Here is a 25,496-nt window from a genome sequence, read left to right as displayed (position 1 = left end):
CAGGGAGAGAAAGCTAAGCCAGCATAAGCTACTACCATCTGCTGGCATTGGCTTAGGGCTTCTGAAAGATCAAGTTTGAAAGTGAGAGAGGTGCGCAAGTGGAGACATCTCTTTTTCATCCTTCGCTCTCCTCTCCTAGTAGTCGCTTCCAGATGGAAATTAAGCTATGCAGTAATGATCTTTAACCGCATGGATGCCAGTGCTGCAAGGAGGATAAAGCTGGAAACACTGAGCATGTGTGTGGCTCCTTGGATGTGTGTGTGTGTGGTTAGCAGGTAGAGATCATAAAATGCCTCGACTTGGCTCAGACACAAGCAGGGTTTTCCTGTCCTCTCTCCTCTCTGCTCTCCTTCGTTCCCTCGTGGTGTCTCAGATCGATGGCAGAGGAAATCAGGCTCACAGTCAGGGTCCTTCTCCTCTCCTACCTGCTCCTTCCTGGATGTCCCAGCTCTGCCCAGTGATAAATCGACCACATATCGGCATGTTTTGGTAGCTGGAACAGGAAGACCTCTCACAAGTTAACACAGGAGACAAGGGTTTTCTCACTGGCAGTGGAGGTTTCCTGGCTGCTGTGTGGGGCTAAACAGTTCCAAAGGAAGGCAGCTCATAAACATACCGGTGAAGGCCCACTGGGAACTCCTGTAATATATCAGAGGATTTAAATAAAGTGCTATACACAGCTTTCATGCTCATTAATTTAAACTGCCCTGCTTCAGAATCATGTAGTACCCCGAAGGGTCCCAAATATTTCTCTCAGCTTGGTTATGACACATGTTCAAAAACTTCACCTACATGCTGCCATAATGAATCTAATCTGACACCTGTTAGAGGTGTTTTCCAGAACAGATGTCAGCAAGTTCAGCTGCGATACCACAAAACACAGTCACTTGAAGAGACAGTGAAGTGAGACAAAAAGCTCATTATCAAATCAGTACTGGCACATGGCTCAATGATGCAGAGCAAGAGACGCACGGCCAGAATGTTCTCTAGTTTTTGAGAAATGGTTGATTAGTAACATTTTCACAACTCTGTGCAGATGTTGTTGTTGATTAACTCACTTCATTTGTGATGAGTTACTACAGTCATGGTTCCCAGTGTTTTTTGTTTCCCTCTTTCTTTCCTCTTTTTTTCTTTTCTTACATTGACTCTTAATTAATGATTCTCTGTTCTCGAGCTTGCTTGTCCTAAATGCCCGGCACTGAGGACGCAATCAGTTCAGCTTTTATTCAGAAACTTTATTATTCATCCCTGATTTGTCAAAGCCAGCGGGGTGATGATTGAAACCATAACTTCGAAGCAATGCAGCAGCTTCCAGCACAGTGCAGCAAAACACTACTCAGCTCTGATGCTCACTGAGCCATGGTCCAAAGTCCTCATTCAGTGTCTTTCTCCAGCAGTCCCTCCACATTACATCATTAATCACAGAGGCACATGGAAAGTAAAGAGTGCAGAGCTGGGACGGAGGCCTGGGGTCAGTCGATGGTGGCCTCTCCAGCCCATAAGTCCCTGGCTGGTGTCATTATTCTGACATTGTTGTGAAGGCGAGAGCTTTTGATGCTATTGATTTGGGAGGAGGGCGAGGGAGAGATCGATGCACTTGCTGATTCAGTGGTGTTGCAAACTCAGGTCGGCGGCACAGCCGCCTTTTGTCCGTATGTGTGTTAATGAAAAGTATGTAAGTGTACAGTATATGTGACAATAACACTCTGCATGTGTGTCCCTGGTTCACTTAATTACCTGTATGTGACACTTAGTCACAGCACACTGCTCTCTTTCTCTCCAGTGAGGGAGAAAGATACAGCCATACACACAGGTATACACTTGTATGCACATCCATGAACGCACATTTGTAATTGTTGTGTTTACAGTTTCTTATTGAGTAACAGCTTAATCAACTACAAGCGATCAAATTAAAATTAAAATGAAATGTAATCCACAGGCTACTGTAACAGTTATCTTCTCTGTGTTGACCACTTAATGCTTTGACCCTTTGAGCTCTCGGTCAAAGCCTTACGTTTGAAGCTATGTTCAAAGACAGCCTACCTGGCTCAGCCCAGCCAGATCCAGATGAAACCCTGGTATCCTCCTGGGCCTCACCAGTTCAGGTTGAGCTGAGAATATTCACAAAAAGCTGCGATTGTTTCCTCTGGGGGTATCATCACAGAGTATAAGGCAATCACCCTTATTACAAGACATTAGTGAGTAGGGGGTTGAGTGGTTAATTTTGGGTCATGGAGAAGCTGATGTTAATTAGATATTACAACATATTTGAAACAAGCTACATTACAATTATTGTGAGAAAATCTTATTTCCTTAATTGCATGCAAGAGGATGTTGTAGGAGGGCGTTGAGGTTGGGCATGAGGCAGGGAGGAATAATTGAGAAGTATATAACCACTGGAATTTCAGTTGGGGAGTTTATTTCAGAGGTGTTGGTAGTGGTTTAAAAATGGTTCAAATGCTGTGATGCTGTTAAGGCTGAGGTACTATACGTGGAAAAGTCTTTGCAGCAATTCAGGTAATGGGTTTCTGAGCAAGTGCTACTGCACAACCAAGAACTCAACTACATGTCTCTGTATCTACAGTCCTGTGCTTCAAACAGAGTGCTGTGTTTTTTTTAACCAGACCAAAAGCCAAAAAACACACATTTGATTTTCTTGTCTGATTTGTTTTATTTATGACTTTGTTTTTTCTATCCTTGGTTGAAAACTGTTTGTGAGTTTTTCTCTTTCTTTCTGATTTGGTAAATATGACTCAGTCTCTGGTGCACACTTTGAAATTATGTACAAATACCGTGCGTTGGCAAACAGCTGTGTAAATGTCTGCACACAACACCCACACATAATAACATGCTCTAACTTGTTTTAGACTCTATTAGTGGGAATTAATCTCTATGCCTGATTTTGATATAAAAAACAACCATGTAGGTCTGTTCATTTTCATCTTTGGTCCAGACTGAAATATCTCAACAGTAAAGAAACTTTAATGTTTGAGCACTTCTGAAGACATCACACGATAGTCTGGTATTCCTAAGGTGGGAATGAAATTGACAATCATGTCAGTGCTGTTTAGGGATTCCTGATCTCCTACATTCTACTGTTGCACCACCAGTGACCAAACATAACACCAAAGTGATGATAATTTGCCCAAAAAAATACAGCTACCCATTAATGTTGGCCAGTGGTCATGCTAAAGATTTAAGCTTTTAGGTTCTATATGATTTGCCATGACCATTTGTCCTATTTTACTAGTTCTGTGGTGTTTGTACTGTTTTGTTGCCTTAAGTCATGGCTTTTATGTATGTGCTATAAAAGAGGCTTGTGGCTTATGTCACTGTGTATTATATACTGAACTTCCTTATAACAGTTCATTTCAATCCATACACAAAGTGGCTGTAAAATTGTAATGTGCTGTGTTCCCCTGCACATTTCCCTCCTGCTAATGTGGCCTCTGTTCACAAAAACACAGGCACTGGAGAAAGATGGATAGTGAGGCAAATAATCCAGTTAACTTTTCATGTGTTTGCAGGCAGATACTTTCTCTTTAATGTGTTTATCATGACTTATGAGCCTCTCTATAGCAGCCATTAACATATGATTACCATCACAGGGCTAATGGGTTTGTCTGTTGTTCCACCTCCTGCTCAACTGCCTCAGCCCCTCTTCCGAATCTCTACATCTTTTATCTTCCTCTTTTGTAGCATTCACTTCCTTTCTATCTCTCTGTCATTCTCACTCCTTCTCTCTCTCTCTCTCTCTCTCTCTCTCTCTCTCTCTCTCTCTCTCTCTCTCTCGCCTCCTCTTCTCCATGTGTCTCCACTCTCGGCCCCCGCGGCCCCTCAACTCCCAAGCCAGAGCCTCACTCCCACACGATGCTCTACATTATTGTTTAATTATCTGTGGCCTGCCATTTGAATAATGTGCTTTCCCTGACTTTCATTCTTTGTCACATTTTCCCTTCATATTTCACGTTCTTTTCTACATACTTCTTCTCCCTCTGCTGCTTCTTCCCCTCCTCCATCTCTCCTTCACCTTCTTGTTGTTTCCGTGGCAAAAGAACACTTGTTTCTGCGTTCACCGCCTCCTCAAAGCCCATTGACGCTGCTCTTCTGCTGGTTCATATAGAAATCAAACTGTGAGAGAGACAGTGGGAGAGCGAGCATGAAACCCACGTAAGTCTGGTTCATGTCAGCCAGCCAGTTTGCTGCAGGACATTACTTCTCTCCATTGACGCGCTTCTTATAGTAGCTGCACCATTTCTGTCGTGGCACATCATAGTAACAGTTATTAACTTAATTTCACTATCTTTATCTCTGCCAGCATGAGAGTGGCAAGAAATCAAAGCAGCCACATTATTTCACTTTGGTGTTTCTATAAATTCAGTGTGCCAGCCTTTAGACAACTCAAATGCAGTAGTTTATAAAGTTAAAAATCATCTTCTGTCATCTCCAAATGCCTGCAACACCACAGAGCCATTGGGGAAATCAATAATAAAGAGGCAACTTTGTTTGTGGAGGGTTGTGTGTTTTTTTCAGTTTATAAGTAATCTGTCTGATTCAAACATCTTTGTAATGTGTGACCAGTTCTGTGGTTCCTGGCGGAAAATGGATTGGTACTGTTATCATGGCTCCCCTATATTAAATACACACAATACGCAATTTGTTCCACTGTAACTGTACACTCATTGAGGTATCCCTGCCTGTTGGTGGCTGAACAAAAGATACCTGGGGAAATTTACTGAGGCAAATCAGCGGAGATGCTTTTGTGGTTGTGTGGCGAATTGTAGGATTTATGCGAGTCCTGACAGAAAGTTTGTGCGTGAATCCCAACAGAACCGACCGGCACGGTGGATCAAACGCTGAGATCTCTCCCTGTGCATCAGTGTGTTTGTGTTGTGAAGTAAAGGGCAATGCTTTGTGCTGGGGTGTTGAAATGTGACAACCTACTTTACTCTCCCACAGTTTGGTGCATTGTTGCTTCATTCTTGAGCCCTTGTCAATAATGAGTTCCATTCAGCGTCTGACCTCTGGCTTTGCGATGCCTGTTTTTGTTACCGCTGCCTTTTTATTGTCTGTTTTAGCTAACTCAACACGACTGCATTACAGCAGTTTAGTACATTATAGGAATCAATAACACAAATGGCCCACTCACTTACAGCCTTTATGACTCAAACAAACCCCAGAGGGCAGTTTATTTAAGCAACTGTCTACACTTCAGAAGTCATTATCAGCATTCTGTACGTGAGGTCACGAGCCATTTTACATCAGTTTGGTCAGTGCACATTAGCGGATAGCCCAAAAAAAATTTTAATTTTCTTCACACATCACTTTAATGCGACAGTCCATTTTAAATGTCCCAGCTAGGAACTCACATTCATTGCAGTACATAATTATCATTTGCCCTCTTGGTGTCATCTAAACACATCATCTTTCTATTAGTCCTACATAAGTTCTGACGTCTAAACAGTGCTTGACCTCTTTGACCTGATAAATTGTGGTGTCTCCTGCTTGTTTTGCAGGGTTGGTCAAGCTTGGAGTCCACTGTGTAACATGCCAGAAAGTCGCCATAAAGATTGTCAACCGTGAGAAACTCAGCGAGTCAGTACTAATGAAGGTAAGTGTACAGCTTTGTGTTCATTCAGTGGCTTTCAATGTTACTTCTGAGGTTGTTGAAGGTGTTTATTTTGCCTCTGGTAACCCTTTTGTCTGTTTTTTAAACTGTACCATGTATGTGGAAAAAGTCATTTTTAAAGGGCATTTATTTTGCCAGGGTATTGTAAACCCTAAAGTTCCTTATTATACTTTTATCATTACATCAAGTTTTCAGCAACCTTCCCAATTTTAGCAAGTTCAAGTGTCCTGTTGGCACAGTGGTACATGTATGCCACAAGTCTGGCTGGGGACCTTCATTACTCTCCACAAAATCTAAATACGCAGCAGACTAGCTGAATGAAGCAATACTAAAAAGTCTCTCTACCATAACCAAGTAGTGATGTCCCCCAAAAGAGCCACCTCTTTGCCACATAAAATCTGGGCTGGCTGCCAGCCAGCGTTTCAAAAATCAAAATTAGAAAGAAGTGGACTTAGTGAGCAGAGTCTAAATTTCAAGATAAATCAATGGCTGATCTTGCAGAAATGTGTGAATGTGAGTGATTTATATCATAATAAGCCTTATGAAAAGGGGAATCGCTGGCTGAGTTGGTGACAGTGGGTCTTTGAAGCAACTGATTTTCATCCTTTTCAAATTTCCAAACTGAAGGAGTCAGCTGCTTGGCTCCCCCGCCAGGAGTCAGAGCCTCCAAGAAATCCTGCGGTAACACAACAATAAAGCAGGTTTCCGCAGCTATAATTACTATAGCCTCACTCCAAAACGCTTCAGAAACTTATGGGAGAAAAACTCCTTTTTATAATTTTTTACAGTTGTCCACATCGCCTCCTTTTGAAGGATGGGGTAGGCCACAAATTGGCCCTTGTGTTGGGGTAGGCCACAAATTGGCCCTTGTGTTGATGGAATAGTTGTAAAGAAACCAAAGAGAGCAGGAATATAGAGGACAACAACCTGAAAATTGTCTTTCAGAGGACACATGCAGAGAGGAGCGCCTACTGTAATTGTTTGCTTATGAGCTGGAAAGCAGGAAGCTGATGGGTTTGCTCACAGTACAGGTTATCTGCAAATGGAAAATCCCTCTGTTTTGCATCACTTCTGTAGCAACATCATTAGACTTCAGATGAAAAGCACTTTGTGCTCGGATATTGCTGTTTGATAAACAGTCGGTATTAATCAGCCTCTTGCTGTGTTAGTGACTCTGACTCTTTTTCACTCATTGCTGCCTTGCTCCGGAAGTCACTCTCTTTCTGTCTCTTAGTTCAACATGCAGTGCAATATTTTCACAAGGGAAAGACAGGTCATTTCTGTTGCCTCAACGTTGACAGAAGTATTATTAGTTGTAGCAGAAGAAGTTGGTGGAACTGTTGTACTATGTGACAGCAGAGAGGAAGGTAGCAGGATAATGTCCCAACCCAGGTGTCTCACATTGTGCTGTCCTGCAGGGAAAAATGATAGTAACAGATGCCAAACACTGACAGGTTTCCGACAGGACCAAGGCTTTTGCTGAAGCTGCAGTTCAGAGCCAATTACTGAACTCAGCCATTGTCACTCTTCTCTCAACTGCTGGGCCCTGGTGTGTGTATGTGTCTGTGTGTGTATGTATGTGTGTCTGTAACAGCAGGTGTGTGTTCATGTATGTGCCAGTAGGGAATGAATTATGCAGGAGCCAGGGGCAAGTGGGTTCCTCTGAAAGAGACAATTTTAATATGTGTCTTGTAAGTTTGGGAATAAAAGCCAAAAATCAGTCACCGCATGTAATTAAATCTTCTCAGGCTGTATGCAGCAGCCCAGTTTCTCCTCCCATAGTGAATCTGTCTGTGGTGTAGGTGTAGACTGTCATGAGCAATGCTTGTACAGAAATGGTGCATGTGATAGTATACGTGTGTTTGTGCTGTTTTTCCATCCACACTTAGCACAGGAAAATTCTGTATTTCACAAGGTTAGGGAATCAAATTGATAGAGTATAGTGTCAACATGCAGGATTGTCTTTGTGTCAGCATTTTTGTGTGTGTTTTTGTGCAGCGTGTATATTGATTTGTTCATTGCCCTCTGATATAAAGCAGCTTGAAGCCTCCCTTATAAGTCAAAGCCTCTGTAGCAATGTACATTTCACCTACAGGATCTACAGTGACACCACAGTGTTGTTGAGGTCACCTGTAAAGTTCCCTATAGTTTCAGAACACTCTAACACTGGTGTCACACATCAGATTACAAATCCACTCCCCTATTCTAAGGGTTCCTACTGGCTGGACAGGTGTTTTCTGACTCAAATCCAGTAGCCACTTTCCCATATTCCCTCTATGTTGCACAGTCTTATGTGCTTGTTCTCCGGCCTGCCTGTGTGGCTGTCAGACTGTCAGAGTGATCGGGCTGCACTCCACTGCAGAGTGCAGGCTCAGACTGTGAAATGTCACCTTTTAATATGCTAATGTCTTGGGTCCCAATGGTGCCATTAGGGGGAGAATCTGACTCTCCTGGACAGGTGTGGGTGCGTGTGTGTGCGCAACACCACTAACGACACACATTTATGCATGTGGACACACACTGATACACACATACAGGCCACACACACGCTCACAAAAGCTCATAAGAATGTGTGTACATGTGTCATACAGACACATGCACAGACTGCATTCATATGTATGTGCACGAACACATCTTCCATGACACACGCCATCCCTCTACGTCTGTCCTTCCCCTGACTGGCCCTGGGTGTCAGGGGTCTGTGGAGATGGGGAGACAGGTTGAATTAATTGTCTCAGAATATCTGGCAGAGAGGTCTTTCCTCCACTCACTGTGCGTTGAACTTTATATAACTAATGTGAAACTCTTTAGTCCACAGACCCACTGGCTATGACACTGCAGACCAAAAAGACATTGAATTGTCTTGGATAATGAATTTGTCTGTGAACTTTATATCAGTTTGTAACCAGGGAATGAGCCTTGACTACTTCAAAGAGCAAGTGCAGCCTAATGTTTTGAGTTTTTTTTTTCCACTTCTAAGCAGAAAACCTAACAATGGAGTTCGCTGAATAGTAATAAGAGTCTCCCGTCAGTGGGAAGTGGCTGCCTGTCATGTTTCAGATGATGAGAGAGAAACAGACAGGAAGAGAATACACTGCGTGCACATATGACAGTATGTCAGCAGTCGTTGGCACTAAGGCCAAACAGAATGGAGTGTGGTGAGCCGATACAAAGTGAAGCCCAGAACCAACACTATATGTGTGAACGTGTGTGTATGTGTGTGTGTGTGTGTGTATCTCGAGGGAGCATTTAATGTTTCTGAAACTCAGCCAGCCCCCTCTCTCTCTCTCGCTGCCTCGTCTCTGTGGCGTGGGCCTGTGAGGTTGAGAGACAGAAAGAGAGACAAGATAATGCAGACACCTTAGCAGGTAGACCACGTCTCTACTCACATTTCCTGACAGGAATGTGTTTTTTTTCTTGAGCCGTTAATGTTAATGTGACATTCACGCATATGGAACCGCCAAATCGTTGCCATATATAAAATCACAAAGAACCGTGCGTGTATTAGAATAGTGAGTGATGATCTGTTGACGTGATGAGGAAGACAGCTTCTCTTTTTGCACACTTCCACCACAGGGAGGCCAAAGGGCTTGGTAAGCCACAGAACATCTACAGAACATCTGACTAACATATCCCTGTCTCTTGTGATACAGGGATTTTATGAAAGATGAAACTTCTTGCATGATCTTGTCATAACAGTGTGACAACTCTGTAATTGCTAGTGTCATGAGAATTCTGGGATATAAAACTTTGTTCACAAGACAGAAAAGACTGAGAAACTCAAATAAACAGGGCTTGGCATGATTTGAAAGATTACAGTGTTAGTGCTAATACAATACCAGAGTTTCAGTGCTGATTGTAAAACCAAACTTTTTTTGTATATTACTTTGACAAATGTAAGTGTGTGTTTCTACATAACCTGTTCTACAAACAGCTATTAAGGATTGTTGCCTAAATAAAAAGAGCACAATATTATTAATCTTTTATTACTTCACAGTTTACTTGCTGCCATAGACATATTTCAGCCAGTAGAAAAAGTGTTGAGGTTCAGAACCCAGGCCAACTGATACAGCAGGTTGACATATATTGCTAATTCCAACGCAACCTTAAGCATCTCCCCTCTGGTTATTTCATTACTTTCATTAGCCTGGAGAGCGTAGCACAGTTCCCCCTGTGCATTGTCAAACCACGAGCCTGCTATTGCAATGCTTCCAAGCACCTTCCGTAACACTCATGGTCACATTGATGACAATGACATGGTGGAGAAAACAGACGCTGAGTAGAATCTTGCTGCTGCAGTATATTATGGTCTGACAAGCTTTCCCTGAGAGCACAGGATTTGCTGTACCACATTTCATACCATATTACCTATCATTATGCTGAGTGGAGCAACTTTTCTAATCCGCAGTTTAGTCTCGGGGTGAGTTAAATTGTTGCTAGCCGCTAGCACTAACAACTAGCAGAGGGAGAAGGGTATCTTTAGCATGCAGCAGTTGGTAGTTGCTGTTGATGCCTGCTCTGTTTCTCCCTCTGAGCCAGTGAGCTGGTGGCGGCTGCTGCTGTTGGGATAAGGACAACTAATTAGCCAGAGTGACTCTCTCTCTCTCGTCCTGAAGCAGCACAACTTCAAAGTCACTCTACTGTCCCCCAAGCCCGGAGAGAGAAAGGAAGAGAGGGAGAGGAGGGATGGAGAGGAGGATGAAGGGAGATAGAGGGAAGGGAAGGGAGTGTGTGTGTGTGTGTGTGTGTGTGTGTGTGTGTTTGCATGTGTGTGTGTGTGTGTGTGTGTGGAGGGTAAGAAACATGAAGTTAGAATACTCTGAATGGAGGTCTTGTGAAGTAGATATCTCTACATAGCTACGCTGTTTTAGATGGGTGTTTTAGCGCAGTGAGGTTACTTGTGGTTTGCTGACTCTGTCCTTGATGTCACTCATAACATTTCAGATGAGAACTGTATGTGTGAAGGAGAGAGAGAGAGAGAGTTTAGAGATGGAGAAGTCTGCTGTATAATTGCACCCTGAAGCAAATAATTGAAGTCCTATGCTAAGGACACCGAATGTAAGAGCTGAGAACAACAAGGCAGTGCCACAGCCACGGTAAGACAGCTGTATTATCTAACATGGCCCTGAAATAACGGCAAGAATAAGAATCAATACTTTTCTCTCATCAAGTGTAAATTAACAACATCATTAGTTTTTTAATATGTGATTTGCTTTCCACAAATGAGGATGTTTTGCCCTTTCTGTGGAACAATGTGACTGTGTAATTTGTGTAATCAGTACAATCTGTAACATGAGGGAAATCTTCCCTATTCCAGATGATTGTACGGCGCAGCGGTATCCAAATTTTACATGAACTGCATCTAAAATTTAGGACCAAAGAGGCAGAGAAAAGCGAGGAATAAAGTACACCAACCGACAGACATTTGTGGTGGGCGGGTGAGGAGCAGAATGCCATGGCCACAGATGAATCACGCAAGGTCTAATCTTGTTATCCCGACACCTCAGCGACAGCACTGTAGTTTTCTTTCTCCGCCATCTCTGCTCTTCCCTCCTAATGATTATAGATTGGCCATTCTCTCCCATCTCTGTTTTGCCGCGAGTGGTTTGGATATAGAAATGCCTCCAACGCGCACATGTCCTGTTTAACTTTATGTTGCGTGTGTATATGTGTCTGTGTCTGTGTCTGTACTCGTGCACATGCTCGTGCTGCAGAGTGAGCGCAGACACCCTTTAAAATAAATGGCTTTCATATGTTGTGCCCCTGCGTGTTGATCCATCAGCTTTGTTTGGTGCTGAGCCAGAAGCCAGTGCTTACCACACAGTTTGATCTTAACAGGCTGACTGAACAGAAAGACTGTGGAATTACCAAGTCTGTTTCCCTGCTGTACGTTTGTGTGCTGATGTATGTTGGTATTCAAAAGCTGAGCGAATTTAAGTTTTTGCAATTAAAAAAATCTAGGACTGAATTCCTTTCGTTTGTGTTCAATCAGTTTTAGACTTTCTGAATAGTAATATTACAGAACAAAAACCAAGAGAAAGTTAGTACAGTGCATTTTCAGGAATACGTGTTTTATCAGGCAGCACTGACCACAAAAATCTCTCACTCTTCTTATTGTTGTGTTTTTTTTTCTCTCTCTGTCCCTTGTTCCCTCATAGAATTCTGTAGGAACACAAATAATAATGGATTTCCCTGAATCTGTAAGACCTTACAAAGCCCTTTGTCAGTTATCAGTCAATATGATGGTCACTCAGCTTTCTACATCCTAATTTGGTTTCCAATCACAGCTCCCAAATCAATGTATATCTACTTTTTTCCCCCCACCACTCTTTATTGAGTGGCCATGAGGCTCAGGCGAAACAGAAATGGGGAAGTAGATTTTAGCAACAGCGTTTTTTTTCCCATACCTGTGTCACATTGTGTTTCATGTTAGACACAAGGCATTGAGTTTTACACAGGTCTGAATGGTAGTTTGAGATCTAACACATCCTGGAGTGACGCGTAAAACCGTTAGTGCTGCTGCTCGCTGTGGTGACAAAGCTCATCAAACACATACAGTGTTGTTTGACTTGATTTTTATCTCTCATGTCTTATCGAGATAAAACAGAGATGGAGAGCAGACAAAATAAAGAAATGGAGGATAGCAGAACCCAAGATGTTGCGGGATCCCCCATTGAGCTCGACAGGAGACAGACAGACGTCTAAACCGATGGCATTTGTTTCCCCTGTTCAAAGGCAACAGCCGCTGTGTTGTCTGAGAGATGAGAACACTTTGTTTGCTTTTTTATTTGTGTTTGCTTTGGTGTTACTTTTGTTTGTTTATCTTTTTGGCACTTCCTTTGTGAGTGAAGGGCACATTTTATCCAATTCTCCTACCCTTAAGTGAAATGATGCTTTCATGGGGAGATCAGCAGAGTTCCCCTTCAAAGTTTAGTTTTCGTTTTTATCCCTGTTTATTCTTTTGTTTTGCACTGGGATTTCTTACCTCTCTATATTACCTGTGAACCCACTGAGGTGTATTTTGTGTGTGTTTCTTCTCAGCCACTGGGTATTGTGATCTTCTTTTATCCATCATGCTTGAGTAGGGACTGATAATTGAATAGTTACATCAACTTCCCTTGAGAGGAATAATGTACTACAACCTTCATTTTTACTTCCAAATCTGTCTATGTCATCTCTTTTTATGCTTCCATTAAAAAAAAAAACTTCCAGTGCCCTGCATCTCAACATGCTGCCCATCAGCACATTTAATGCAGTATGTTTTTGTGAATTATTGAGTTCTACATTGGCCTGCAGTGTTTTTCCCTTGTGCAAATAACGCAAAAATAAGTTTGGAAAAATGTTTTGCCAATACAGTGTTGTCGAAATAGCAGAGAAAGTAAACATTAGGAAGATTCTTATTCAGTGTTCAGTCATTTCCATAGTTTCGTGTGTGTGTGTGTGTGTGTGTGTGTGTCTGTGTGTGTGTGTGTGTGTGTGTGTGTGTGTGTTGTTGTATTGTTGTGCCGTATGTGACACTGCAGTAGAGCTTTGCAAAACTATAGTTGATGGACAGTGAAGTATGTCACAGTTTGACAACTGTCATCTCACTGGCAACAGCAGTGCTGCGATATGTCTATTCATATACCATTCCATGATTGTAACTGACACTACATATACATATGTGTGTGTGTGTGTGTGTGTGTGTTTGCGTGTGCGTGTGTGTGTGCGTGCATGTTTCTCTATGAGCACACATATCGCAAATGACAGCATGAATGACAGCTCCATGACCATTGTTTAGTTGCTCAGAGTCAATACAGATGCACACACACACACACACACAGACACCCTTTAAGGTTCTGTCTGTCCTCTCGCTGCAGGATTTGGTCTGTAATAGTCTCACATCAGACAGGCAGGGTTGTGGGGTGAATCACAGCTTGTGGACAAGAGTGCCGTGAAGAGCACTGCTGACACGCACACAGACTGTGTACACATAGTGCATTTTACTCAGTCCCAAAATCAGTGGATTTAAAGCACACACCCACACCTGATAATGATGCACAAAATAGTATCTGTCTTTTATTATTTACTGTACATGCATGGTTCACATATGTTCCATACACAGATCTCACAGTTACCAAAGCAAAAGGTTCAAAATGTATTTCACAATATGCTTTTATTGTACTATTAAGGATCAAATAACAAATGTAACAGTGACGTTACATATATGTTTTGCTATTCTGTTGCTGTGAGGAACAATGTACTGTATATCACAGTAAGTGATGTAGTTATTTTGTATTGAGAACTTACTGCGTAATAATAGTAATGAACAGCATTATAATAGTAATGATTACAATGTCACTTCACTATGACTAGTAGGGTGAATGCTATTAATACTAATATTCTCGCCTCGAAGAAAGATAGTACTTTGTAAATGGTAGAGCCTGCATCTGCTCATAGAGCCAGAGTTACATCCGTGCAACTCCTCTGTATTCAACACATTTCTTTATGTCTTGATTAAGCTGTTAACTAGCTTCCACGAGGCTTGAACATTATGCACAGGCTACATTAATTTGTGAATCAGGCATAAATTTACCACTTTTAGCTGCTGCAAATAAACAGGGAAATTGGCTCCAACTTGGCAGTGTTAATGAGTTTGGGACAGATCCTGATGTATATTTGGGCTTTTGCGGTCAATGTGTTGAACATCTAAAGCAAGACACTTTTAACTTCATCAGCTCCTTCATCTGCCTCCCCGTGGGGATTGTTTGCTAATGACTCTGTTGTGCTCACACAATCTCAAGAACATGCTCGCTGTTTCTCTCTCTCTCTCTCTCTCTCTCTCTCTCTCTCTCTCTCTCTCTCTCTCTCTCTCTCTCTCTCTCTCTCTCTCTCTTACTCCCTCCTGTTCTCACTCACTCACACAATCCACATGCCCACAAAGCACAAACACATGCATGTAAATACATCCAGGCACTGTATATTTCTTGCGCATGTTTTTTTACAAAGTTAATATTCATACACAGTACCAACAGAGCACAACAGCATGCCTTTTATGTGTCAAAGCCTCACACTCATTGTAAGACCTAATTAACAAGTGCGGAAGCTAAAACAACTCCCTGATTACATTATTGGAGCTATTCTGAACTTATTTACAAAATTTCAAGCTAATTTGAGTTGTTTCAGTTGACCTGTCTTACCCACTGACTTGTTGTCTGTCCAGTATTGACTCCTCTGCCCGTCAAACTGTTTATCCAGGCTCATGTGTCAGTGGATAAGTCATGTGTTCATATGTGGAGATAATTAGCTGAGGAAGTGAATCACAAGTAGCCCATTTTTACTGTCCGCCTGAGTAACTGAGCTAAATTCATTGCTCTGTCATTATTCACTGTCTTTGTTTAAGTAGTTTTCACAAAACCTGCACGTGTTGTTGTAGTTCCCTTAGTTTCACTTCAGTTGTATTTTACAGCCTTTCTTTCTGTCTGTCTTTCTTTCTTTCTTGTCCACTAATTTCTTGTTTTTTCTTTATATAAATAATTTTGTAACATAACTTTTCTACTAATTTATGTCCACTTAAAAAGGATCAAAAGGAGTTTGCTCTGGTTTTACACTGACATTTAACTAGACCGAAACATTTTAATAAGTCAAATTTAAATCATAGGTGTTTTTACTTTAAGTTTTTTTTTTAAATTTGGCTGCCAAAAAAGAAAAAAAAAAACAAAAAACTTTTTTTACAAGATACGGTAGCAGATGTCATTTCAGGCAGATTTCTTCTGAATCCTGAGACGATCAAATTATATCTTCCTGTGCTGCACTTCAGAAACAAATCTTTCTCACATGCAAATATAGGCGACTGCAGGTTTTTAGATTTACACTTAACAGATCTAGATGACCTTCAGATCTAATCATTACATTCTGTTCTGCGTTCTCTCTCTTTATCTAGTCTGCGAAAACCAGTTGATTAATTCACATTTCACATCACCACCCAATCCAAGGTCACCTTTCCAGTCCTCTTCTATGAAATATCCCTGACTTAGGGAGCGAGTGACGGAATGGACGAGCTGACAAAAAGCCACTTCAGAGGAGCAACACAAAAAACATGGCTGCCAAAGGGATCTGCTCCCTGCCAGTCACTGATAAATCACTCATTCTGCAGATACCCTCTCTCCCCAGCCCGTCCCACTCCATCTCACCTATCAGCCCATGCAGTAGGTTTGAAGAGGTTCATGATTATACCCTTTGACCTCAAGGTGTGGAGGAGCGCTGCCATTAGACTCCATTACGACCAAGGTCATCCAGGGACGTGTCTGTTAGTGTGAAATGATGTGGCCTGCCACTGGTCTAAGTGGCAGCGTGATGGATCTGTCAGCAGCACAGGCACATGATTAGAGAGATAGAATGAACGAAACAGAATAAATGAGGGATAAGAGAAGAAGAGGAAGAGTGTCAGAATCGGTCTTGGGTGGGAAGTGGTAATGAGTAAGATTTGAAAGGGTGGGAGATGGATAAAGGATAAGGACTAGCGAGCTAGCAGAGACTATGTCCTGATCGATTTACATGTCTCTGGCATTGATCAAACTCCCCCGTGTGGGGAATTTACCTCCTCTTCACAAAGGACGACTGATGCAGTGATTATCAGAAAAACCTGCTGCGCTGCCTGTGTATCCATGTGTGTTTGCATGTGCACACGTGTTTGTGTATTTGTAGGGTCCACGGGCTGGAGGGAAAAGTGGTAAACAGAAAAAGATGAAGAAGATCACTTTTTTTTTTCATTTCAGTGACTTTGACTGGAATGGAATAATTCAAATATTATTTTATTTTGTATTTTATTTTGCTCTCTGTGGGACTAACTCAGTAGAGGGAGATAACACAACTACCCAACACACACGCTCCTCTCTCAAAATACTGTTAAATCCGTCGCCTCAAGTCTGTTTCTGTCAATTTCGAAACCAATTTTGGATAAGCAGGTTCTCCCAGGAACACATCTCTTCTTCTTCTCGAAGGCAGTGGTCATGCCCCTGTGCACCAAATAGAGGAAGAGTACACAAACACACACCTTGGGACAGATTTGACTCTCTGTGACCCATGTCTTTCTAGCGTGTGTGTGCGTGTCTGTGTGTGTGTGTGTGTGTGTGTGTGTGTGTGTGTTTGCCCTTGAAACTGATGTCCTACCCTTATGGTTGCAAAGACAGACATATAGTACTCTACAGTACAATAAACGCCTTATCATCAACATGCATGTATAAGCACATCCACACAGATGCATGCATGCATACACACCAGCTTGGCTACCCCCTGCTCCTGGCAGAAAACACGTATTCTGCTCTACTGGCTCACTGACCGACATATGGATGGATGGAGGTGGCTCATGGCTTGCCGTGATCAGTGGCGTGTGTGTGTACAGTGTGTGTGCATCATGCGTTAATGTGTCCACATGTCACAAGTATGAATGGATGACGAGCTGACTAGTTTTGTCTGTGAGCCAGGAGCCAAGCTGTGCTTTCTCCGCCCCTTCTGCTCACTGACAGTTGGACCCACATCCAATTCTCTCCAGCCATTACCCATATCCATACTTTATTTCTCATATACCCGTGTGGTTTTGGATCTGTTTATCTGGTACATCTCTGTCCCCTGCAATTCTATACTGAGCTTTAGTTTTGAGTTTTGAACATTTGTAACATGCATAAACTTAACCCAGTCCAAAAAGGGGGTTATTCAAAATGTCAAAAGATAAAGATTATGTCATAGAAAAATCTAAATTAATAATGTTCTTTACAACTTTACCAAATGAAAAAGAGAGTACCTTAAGCTAAGTTTAGTTTTTCTCACTGAAAATTGACTTCTGCCAGTATAATGTTGAGGAAGATGACGATTAGATGACTGTCTAGTTGAGTAAATGTAGTTTACTTTAAAAAACTAAAACTAACTAAAACTGATTTGATTCTTATTCACAAAAATACCTATTTGGAAAACATTAATATCCTAAACTGTTAAGAAGTTGATGTCTGTGAAATAAGGTGGTGGTGTGCTAGGACTGGTGGTTTGTGATAATGATATATATATATATATATATATATATATATATATACTTTTTTTTTTTTTTTTTTTTACCAAATGCAGTCATTAAACCATATTTCTGGAGTTTGATAAATTACTAAATGTTATTATTCACTGTTTGAAAAAATACATTGTTGTCAGTCGTCGTAGATATTTTGTCAGAGAGGTGAAGCAAAGCCATTCAGGTGCAATAATCTCTTATTTCCTTGATTGTGACGTCCTTTTGGCTCATCCCATTACTGCCTATCATTGCCTTATCTGTTATCATTTCACTCTCCGTAGGCTGTTTGGTGCATTGCACTGCTAAAAAGGTTATCCTTTCCCCATGTTGTGTTAATTAGAAACAAAAGAGGTTGCAAGACTCAGGGGAGAGAGCTGGCACCGCCACTGTGCCCTCTTTCTGTCTATCTCCTCTATATTTCTCTTTTTCTCTTCTCCATTGCAGAAAATTACATGGCTTATGCTTCATCTTTATCGCATTCACTCTGTCTCTCTTTTGTTTTTCTATCCATCCGGCAGCTCGTGCATGCACTGTAGCTCCCATGTTAGCATAGCCACCCGCGTTTTATATCTGACACACATGACTGCCCTGTTGACTTTGATCCTCACATCTCAGTATCAAGAGACCATTCACTCACTCGCCTGGGGGAGGTGACAGAAATGTCTGTGTTTTCCTTCCATGTGCATGAGAGAGAAAGTGCAAGATGCAATAAGTGGAGAGTGAGAGATGACAGACCCTGTGATCCAATATTTTCCCCTCTGAGATTTTGGGCTGGTTTCTCTGTTCAGTAGCTCTGTGACATGTGTGGCATGAATCTTACCTCTTTGCGTCTTTGTTGTTGCCTGGCTGTCTCTGATCCTCTGTTCTCTGTAACTGGACTCTTAGCCACGCTGATGAAACTATTGATGTTGCCAGTCTTTTGTTTGCTTGTCCATCCAGCCATTCAGATCCAGGGCTATGATTTAAAGAATCAATTTCAAGCTGATGGAACTATCCTAAACTGGCTCTCATCCTCTGAATTTGGGATGACACATGAGAGCACGAGTGACTGCTTTGCCTCATTTGTGCATGCAGCCCCTTCCCAGTGCTCCTCTCTTGCACAGACTTGCTTTCTATTATAACATACCATCTGCACCTGCAAATTACACTATAATTACAAGTAATAAATCACACCACATGTTTCTCAAACACAACAGCATCAAAATTAAAGTCCAGGGTGAAAAAAATGTTGCTTTAGCTTTTAATTTGGAGGGATAGAACTTAGTTCCTTAGAGCCTGGTGGTAAGAAGTTGTATTTTATAATTCATCACACAGCTTCAGTTTAGTTTTTTTACATTTTGCTTGCAACCATTTTAGTTGAAGTTAACGCTTTAACAGCCACCACCACAGTTCCACTCTATTGATCTTTTTAGTGTGGCAGGATATGACACTGATAGGAAACCCTGTGGGTCGAAGCATTGCCAATCAGCCTGTCCACTGCCTCCTGTTCTGACGTCCTCTGCTAATGATGTCCACTCCACAGCGATAACCACCATACATTACAAGACAAATTACCTCCACGTCAAATAGCCAATTTGGATTAGTGTCAGTCTTGCTCTCTCGTTCGACCTATGGTTTTTGATTAGGTGTTTTTTTCTTTCCCTCTTCCTACTCCTCTTGTACCTCTGTTTAGTTATCAAGAAATTGAGCAAATTGGCAATAAATTGAACTAACACACACAAGAAGAACACAAGTAACAAGAAGGATTAAAGAAAGGAGGTGTGTGTTCATCTGACCACCTGTCCATCTGCCCATGTGCGCATCTCTCCGTGAACGCTGCCCAAGCGCCTGCTAATAAAGGCTTAATGAAGTGCCATGGAGATATGGCGATTGGAGAGAACTGTCCACACTCACAGATGTGAAACTTAATGAGAGAGTGTGGAGCCATGTACAGGAGCCAGGCCAAGAGAGAGGATGGCCACCTGGCATTTATACTACCATGAAGTTATGGAGGTGTCGAATGTGCGAGTTTAAGGCTTTGATAAGAGGTGTGTTAGTCAGTGTGCGTTTAAATGCAGCTGTAGCTGGTGTTTTGTCTTTCTGGGTTGCACATGCATTAGTGCTGTTAGTACTGCAATCCATTTACTAACAGGACACATACTGTAACTCCTTTTGCAGGTGGAAGCAACTGAGGTGTAAATGTATTTTTCAGATAATTCCTTTTGACTGATAATTGTACGGGTAATTAATGAAACTGTTGTATTGTATAATGCAAGAAAGAGCAAGGGTTGCTTCACAGATTTACATTAGTGTGTTAATCAAAAGCTAATCTTGCAATAAGCAGGCAGTTGTACAGTTAAGTCTTCACATTAAGCCTCATTTCTCTTATTTCAATTAACTAAAAGGAGGCGCTTAGAGGAAGCTTAGGAAGCCAGCTGCTGCCGCTGTAGCATTTCGACAGCTCATCTCTCCCTGAGTCCTTGGTAGCATTAGTCTCTCTGCAGGGAGCCCTGCTGCCATCTAGCTAGCTAACCACCACGGACTCATTCTTAACAACACACCTTAGCCTCAGGTGAGAAAGTGGCATGGTGTATTGCCGCTGATAGTGCTCATTAGTCTCGGGATTAGCCCTGATTAGCCTAGCCGTTTCTCCCACTGATACTCCACGCTAATGCTAATTATGCATTTACCACTTTACCCTTTTTAGACAAGCTGTGGGCCGAGCTTTATTAGCTTTTTATTCTCCCATGACTTTTTCTTGGCTGCGGCTTCAACACCAGTTGCACTGCATTGCATATTTCTCTTCAGTGACTTAATGTAAGCTAATTCAGCAGGTTATTATCAAACACTTTGATAGGGAGCAGAGATGGGGATGTTGCTGTTTAGGCAGAAAATAATGATGGAAATTATGTCAAGATAGAAAATACATACCTGAGCAGACAGAGATCACTAATGGAAGCTGTTGTAAAATGAGAAACAATGTGAGAACATAATTAAGGAGGAGGAACCTGATTTTATGCCCGGTCAAGCAAACAGCTCTGTGGGAGTTTTAACAGAAACATAGTTAGGCAGTTCAGAGCTTTGACTTCATTCCACATGAGCGTTCATAAAGCTAAGCCATGATGAGAGTGACATTAAAGCAATGTGAAGGCTGTCACAGGGAAGTGACATAGTGAAATTGACTTTGATGAGATTGAGATGAGGCAGAGGAGCCTTTAACTCACACTGTCCTTTCATCTCCATCATTGTCAGTCAAAGTTAGACACAGAGGGTGGAGGAGAAGGTGGACAGGAAACGTGGAGGAAGCGTGTGAGCAGATAACCGCAAGGAGCACAGGAGAGGAGCACAGGGGGCTGAAGATTAGTGGCGGCTTCTGTCGAAGTGGGTTCCATGCTGATTTTCGGTGGCAGCTGTACATGCTGACTACAACCTTTGGAGATGCTGACGCAAATCCAGACTGAGCTGCTCAATTTTGGTGAAATTCAGCTCTCGTCGGTCTCACAGTACGCAATGTCTCTCAGCAGCCCTGCAAGCAAAAAAATAAAAAATAAAATGTGGAAACTTGTGGAGTCTGCGGTCTGCGTGATCCAGACATGGTATTATGTTTACAGCCACTGTCTCAGACTAACTGCAGGAAGAAAGCCTCCTTTGGAAGACGCTGATGTACCTGAGTGGACATTTTGACCCCAATTCACCCACAGGCTGTACTCCCAGAGGACAGAAATGTTCAAATGTGGCATGTTTGACTCTGACAGATTATTCTACTTTATGTTTCTTATCTAACCAAGATGATATATTCACCTCAAGTAGACCACAGGATTACAGTTTGTGATTGCTTGGTATTCAGCAAGGTTTGCTTTGTGAGAGAGGAGAGAGCACATTTTTTGTAAAGTAAGAAAAATGCAACTGGTTTTCTTTCATTTTCTGAAGCAAACTACACTTTTCACCTGAGATAGAAGTGCTTGCTGGCCTGGATACCAACCAGAGTGTGGTCAGAGCTTATCTCTGTCCTTTCTGCCAGTAGAAAGTGCCAGTCAGCTCCTTGCATTGGTTTACTTCTTCCTCTTAAACCCTTGCGCTGGTTGTGTGAAGTGTTATTACAGATTGCTGCCTCTCAGATTTGTCTCTTGAACAGTGACCTTCACAGGTAACCTCAGAAAAACCATTGGTAAGAACTCATCACAGGCTGTTTTGGGGTCAGTTGGTTTATCTCCCAGGTGCTTCAGCTTTGGCAACAAAGAGAGGAAAGTTGCAGTTTAAGAGGGTAGATTAGGACAAATGGTCCTAAGACGCTTTCAGGAACTTAACTGTGTTGATATCAAACTAATCAAATCAAATTTTTTCTCTTTCCCTTCTTTCTGTCTCTCTCTCATACAGGTGGAGCGAGAAATAGCTATTCTGAAGCTCATAGAACACCCACACGTTTTAAAGCTACATGACGTCTACGAAAATAAAAAATACTTGTAAGTATCACCAGTGGATTGTGGTCCAGTTTTATGATTTATGTTAACTATATTAAATCATGGATATACTGTACACACAAATTGATTGTAAGTTTGTATTTAAAAAAATGTTTGTGGCTCGTAAACATCATTACTATCAAGTGCTCTCCCGGGAATCAGAACAGTCTTTTTGTGTTGGGCCAAGGAGCAGTTTTGATTGGTGTATTATGATTGCAGGGCAACAGTGATAGCCTTGGAGGGGCGGGTGCTTCATTAGTATTGGCATGAAGCATTTAATTTGGTCGTGCACGCTAGGGGACTGCTAATAGGGAGAGGAAGCCTCTGCAATGTAAACACCATGACACGCTTATCAGAGGCAACACCACTGCATTCAGAAACATTAGCCCTGGAGAGTGGCAGCCGCATTAGTCTGGTGCAGCAGCTGTGCACATGCGCACACACACACACACACACGCACACGCACACACAGGCACACACATAAATCTATTAGCGAACTTTACCAGTGGTGAGTGACAAGCCCATCAGTCGTTTATAGTAGCCCTCTTGATCTACAGACGACTGTTTGTCCACTAAATTCAATTAGTTCTCATGTTGAGCTTTCAGACCAAATGGGATTGTGCATGCTGCACCGTACATCTCATCCTTTAAGATGATAGGAATAACAGAAATATTATGATTCATCCTATAATTGGATTATTAAAATCACATTTTGTGCGCATTGCTTCATCACTTTTGACAGCTGGTTACTTGTAGCATCACAGAAGACAAATTGCTTTACATTTACATCACCAGTGACCTGGGTACACGCTGCACTTCACATCAGTGATGTAATTTTGCTGTAAATATTGTTTAAGATTCTTACTCTGATATCTTTACTTGAAAGTTAGTTATTGATAGACACGCAGCACGTTTGGAGCCTGCAGTCCCAGATCTTTTAAGATTTATTACACTGCTGGCAAAGATCCCACCACAAGCTGTTTAAATTGGCGTGGTGTGTGTGTACAAGAGGTGAGAGAGAAGTGGAAAGAGTTTGATACATAGCCCAGCAATATTTTATTTATGGATATTTCATTGCTAGAAATGAATGAACGATCACATAATGATGATATAGATTAAGCTTTCAACAATGAAAAACGGCCGCTGAAAAAATGCTCAATTATCTAAGAGAACTTAATGCATATGAATATAATGCATATGGGCTGTTTTATCTCAGATTTTTGCTGCAGTGTTGAAAAAGTAAAGACATTATTAATTTTAACACGTACAAGACAAGTTATTTTAAAAACCTATTCTTTTTTGCCCAGCTGCCATTGGAACACATTGAGGCCAAACATTCACTGCATCAAAAATTTATTGATGTTTCTGGAATTAACAGTAAATCATATTGATCAAACTCTGACCCTAGTATTGATCAAGTGCTGGACCCTAGAACTGTCAGAATGCAACTTGTTTGATCATCCAAAAAAATCCACTTAGTCCAAACTCCACACCTTTATATTTCCATGCAGACATTCCACTGAATATTTGCAGTCTCCAAGCCGAGATAATCCTGGCAACATCCTTAGTTTATTTTTCACAGCTTTTAGAAAACTCCCCTCAGGAGCACCAGAAAATAATATACTGTTATAATTGTTTTAATGCGCCGAGTAGGACTCCCCATGACAAGTAAACTGATTTTGATAGGTAAAATCCACCTCTTTGAAGTGCTACCATTGTATTAACCCGTTAAAATTCCATGCTATTTCTCGGACATTTCTGTGTTTTATCGTACCTACATAACTACTACATTTAAGGTGGTGGACATGCAGCACATCATGTGAAAGCTGAGAGTCATATCTTTTCAGTGATATAAACATTTACAAGATACAACAACAACTGTAGGTACAACTAAACCATCTTCTAAAAAACATTGAAGTAATAATGTCAACGCTTATTTTTTTAATTTTTCCTCTACACACCCTGCGGTTCCAACACGCATAGCAACAACAACAAAAAAGTTCTTGTTTTGTCCGAAAATGTCCAAAGAATCACATCCAGTGGAAAAATACAGTCCAAAACATATGTTTTTAGGTCCTTAAATGATCAAAATTTGCAATCGGATCATTCCAGTTCGAAAATATATCCCACAATTTCTCCTTCGTTTCTTCCTTTTGTCGCCTTTGTTTTGTGTTGAAAGTTGTTTTTGGCAAATTTGGCAGGAATGTTAAGGGGTTAAATCACAAAAGCAAACTTAATGGAATTATATTTAAATCATGGTCATATTATGTAGGAATCTGTTTTATTTCTGAATGAACTTGAGGTATGGACATGGTTTTGTAAATTAACGTGCATTTACCTATCACATGATGAAGCCACTGAGGTTCAGTCATAGCCAGATTATTTGACTTTAAGGGTTTAGAGTTGCGTAGTGAGCACATGCTTTTTGGCCGTGTACAGTTTGTATGTACACACACATGTACACACAGCAGGGAGAGAGAGAAGAAGTATTTCACTGCCTGTCTGAGTTTCAATTTGTCCTAGTGAAGATGGAGGGAGTTTCAGCACAGGATATACGAGCGGGCCAGTCCAGAGCAGGGGCAGGGCACCGCTGGCTTTGAGCCCACAGATGCAGCTTTAGGCCCGGGTCAGTGGAGATTCATCTCCTCCCTGTCCCTTTGGAGCGCCAGAGCATCATGGCCATGCAGTCAGGTTGACAAACTGTCCCCTACTACAAGCCCAGCCACACAGGCTGGAAGGCCACCTGACAAGTGGCCCCAAGAAATGTGATAGCAAAGATCATGTGTGTATATGCATGTTTTAAAAGGTGCATGAAGAAAAAGAATTGTGACACAAGTACTTGTACATGTATAGCAACGACCTTTGATTAAACATGTGCTGAGACAAAGACTCACAGAAGCTCACAATGTCTGTACCTTTGCAGAATTCATAAGGTCCTAAATCCTTTATGTCTGAGAGCAGTGTGCATGACGTTTCCATCTTTTTGTAGTGTAATGCAGCTATATCATCTCTCTGATGCCTCCCATAGGAGGTCAGAGTGTCTAGTATATCAGAGCCCTTCACGTATACTGTATTGTAATACACTGATGGCATGCTTCATTCTCTGACTGTAGGGACAGCTTACAGATGACAAAATAAAAAAAAGTCAACATGAAATGGGTTTGGGGAGATCAGATCATTGATCCTGAGTCTTTTGTCTGTGTATAATGGCTATGAGGGAACTATCTTTCCCACATTTCTCCAGTTCTTACAGACCTCTGAGGTCGGAGGCTCTGATTCTTCTTTTCTACAGGGCTCTTTCAGAGTGCCCTGTGGAGAGCACAGGTATTTGTTACTGTCTCTACAAGTAAAATCTTTCTTTTCTATGTGTGTATGAGATTTTTTTTTCTGC

At 41.6% G+C, this 25,496-nt stretch overlaps 1 protein-coding gene across 1 annotated transcript in view; it reads left to right on the top strand.

Moving 5' to 3' along the window:
• The window catches only part of LOC121182623 (serine/threonine-protein kinase BRSK2-like), a 155,751-nt gene that overhangs the window by 85,811 nt on the left and 44,444 nt on the right, over window positions 1-25,496 (top strand). Inside the window, 2 exon segments of the mRNA XM_041039229.1 lie at window positions 5,517-5,611; window positions 22,023-22,108. Of these exon segments, the coding sequence (XP_040895163.1) occupies window positions 5,517-5,611; window positions 22,023-22,108 (181 nt within the window).

The sequence above is a fragment of the Toxotes jaculatrix genome, chromosome 5 (genome assembly GCF_017976425.1).
Source record: "Toxotes jaculatrix isolate fToxJac2 chromosome 5, fToxJac2.pri, whole genome shotgun sequence".
NCBI classification, from domain to species: Eukaryota; Metazoa; Chordata; class Actinopteri; family Toxotidae; genus Toxotes; species Toxotes jaculatrix.
This window is presented reverse-complemented; position numbering and strand designations above follow the sequence as displayed.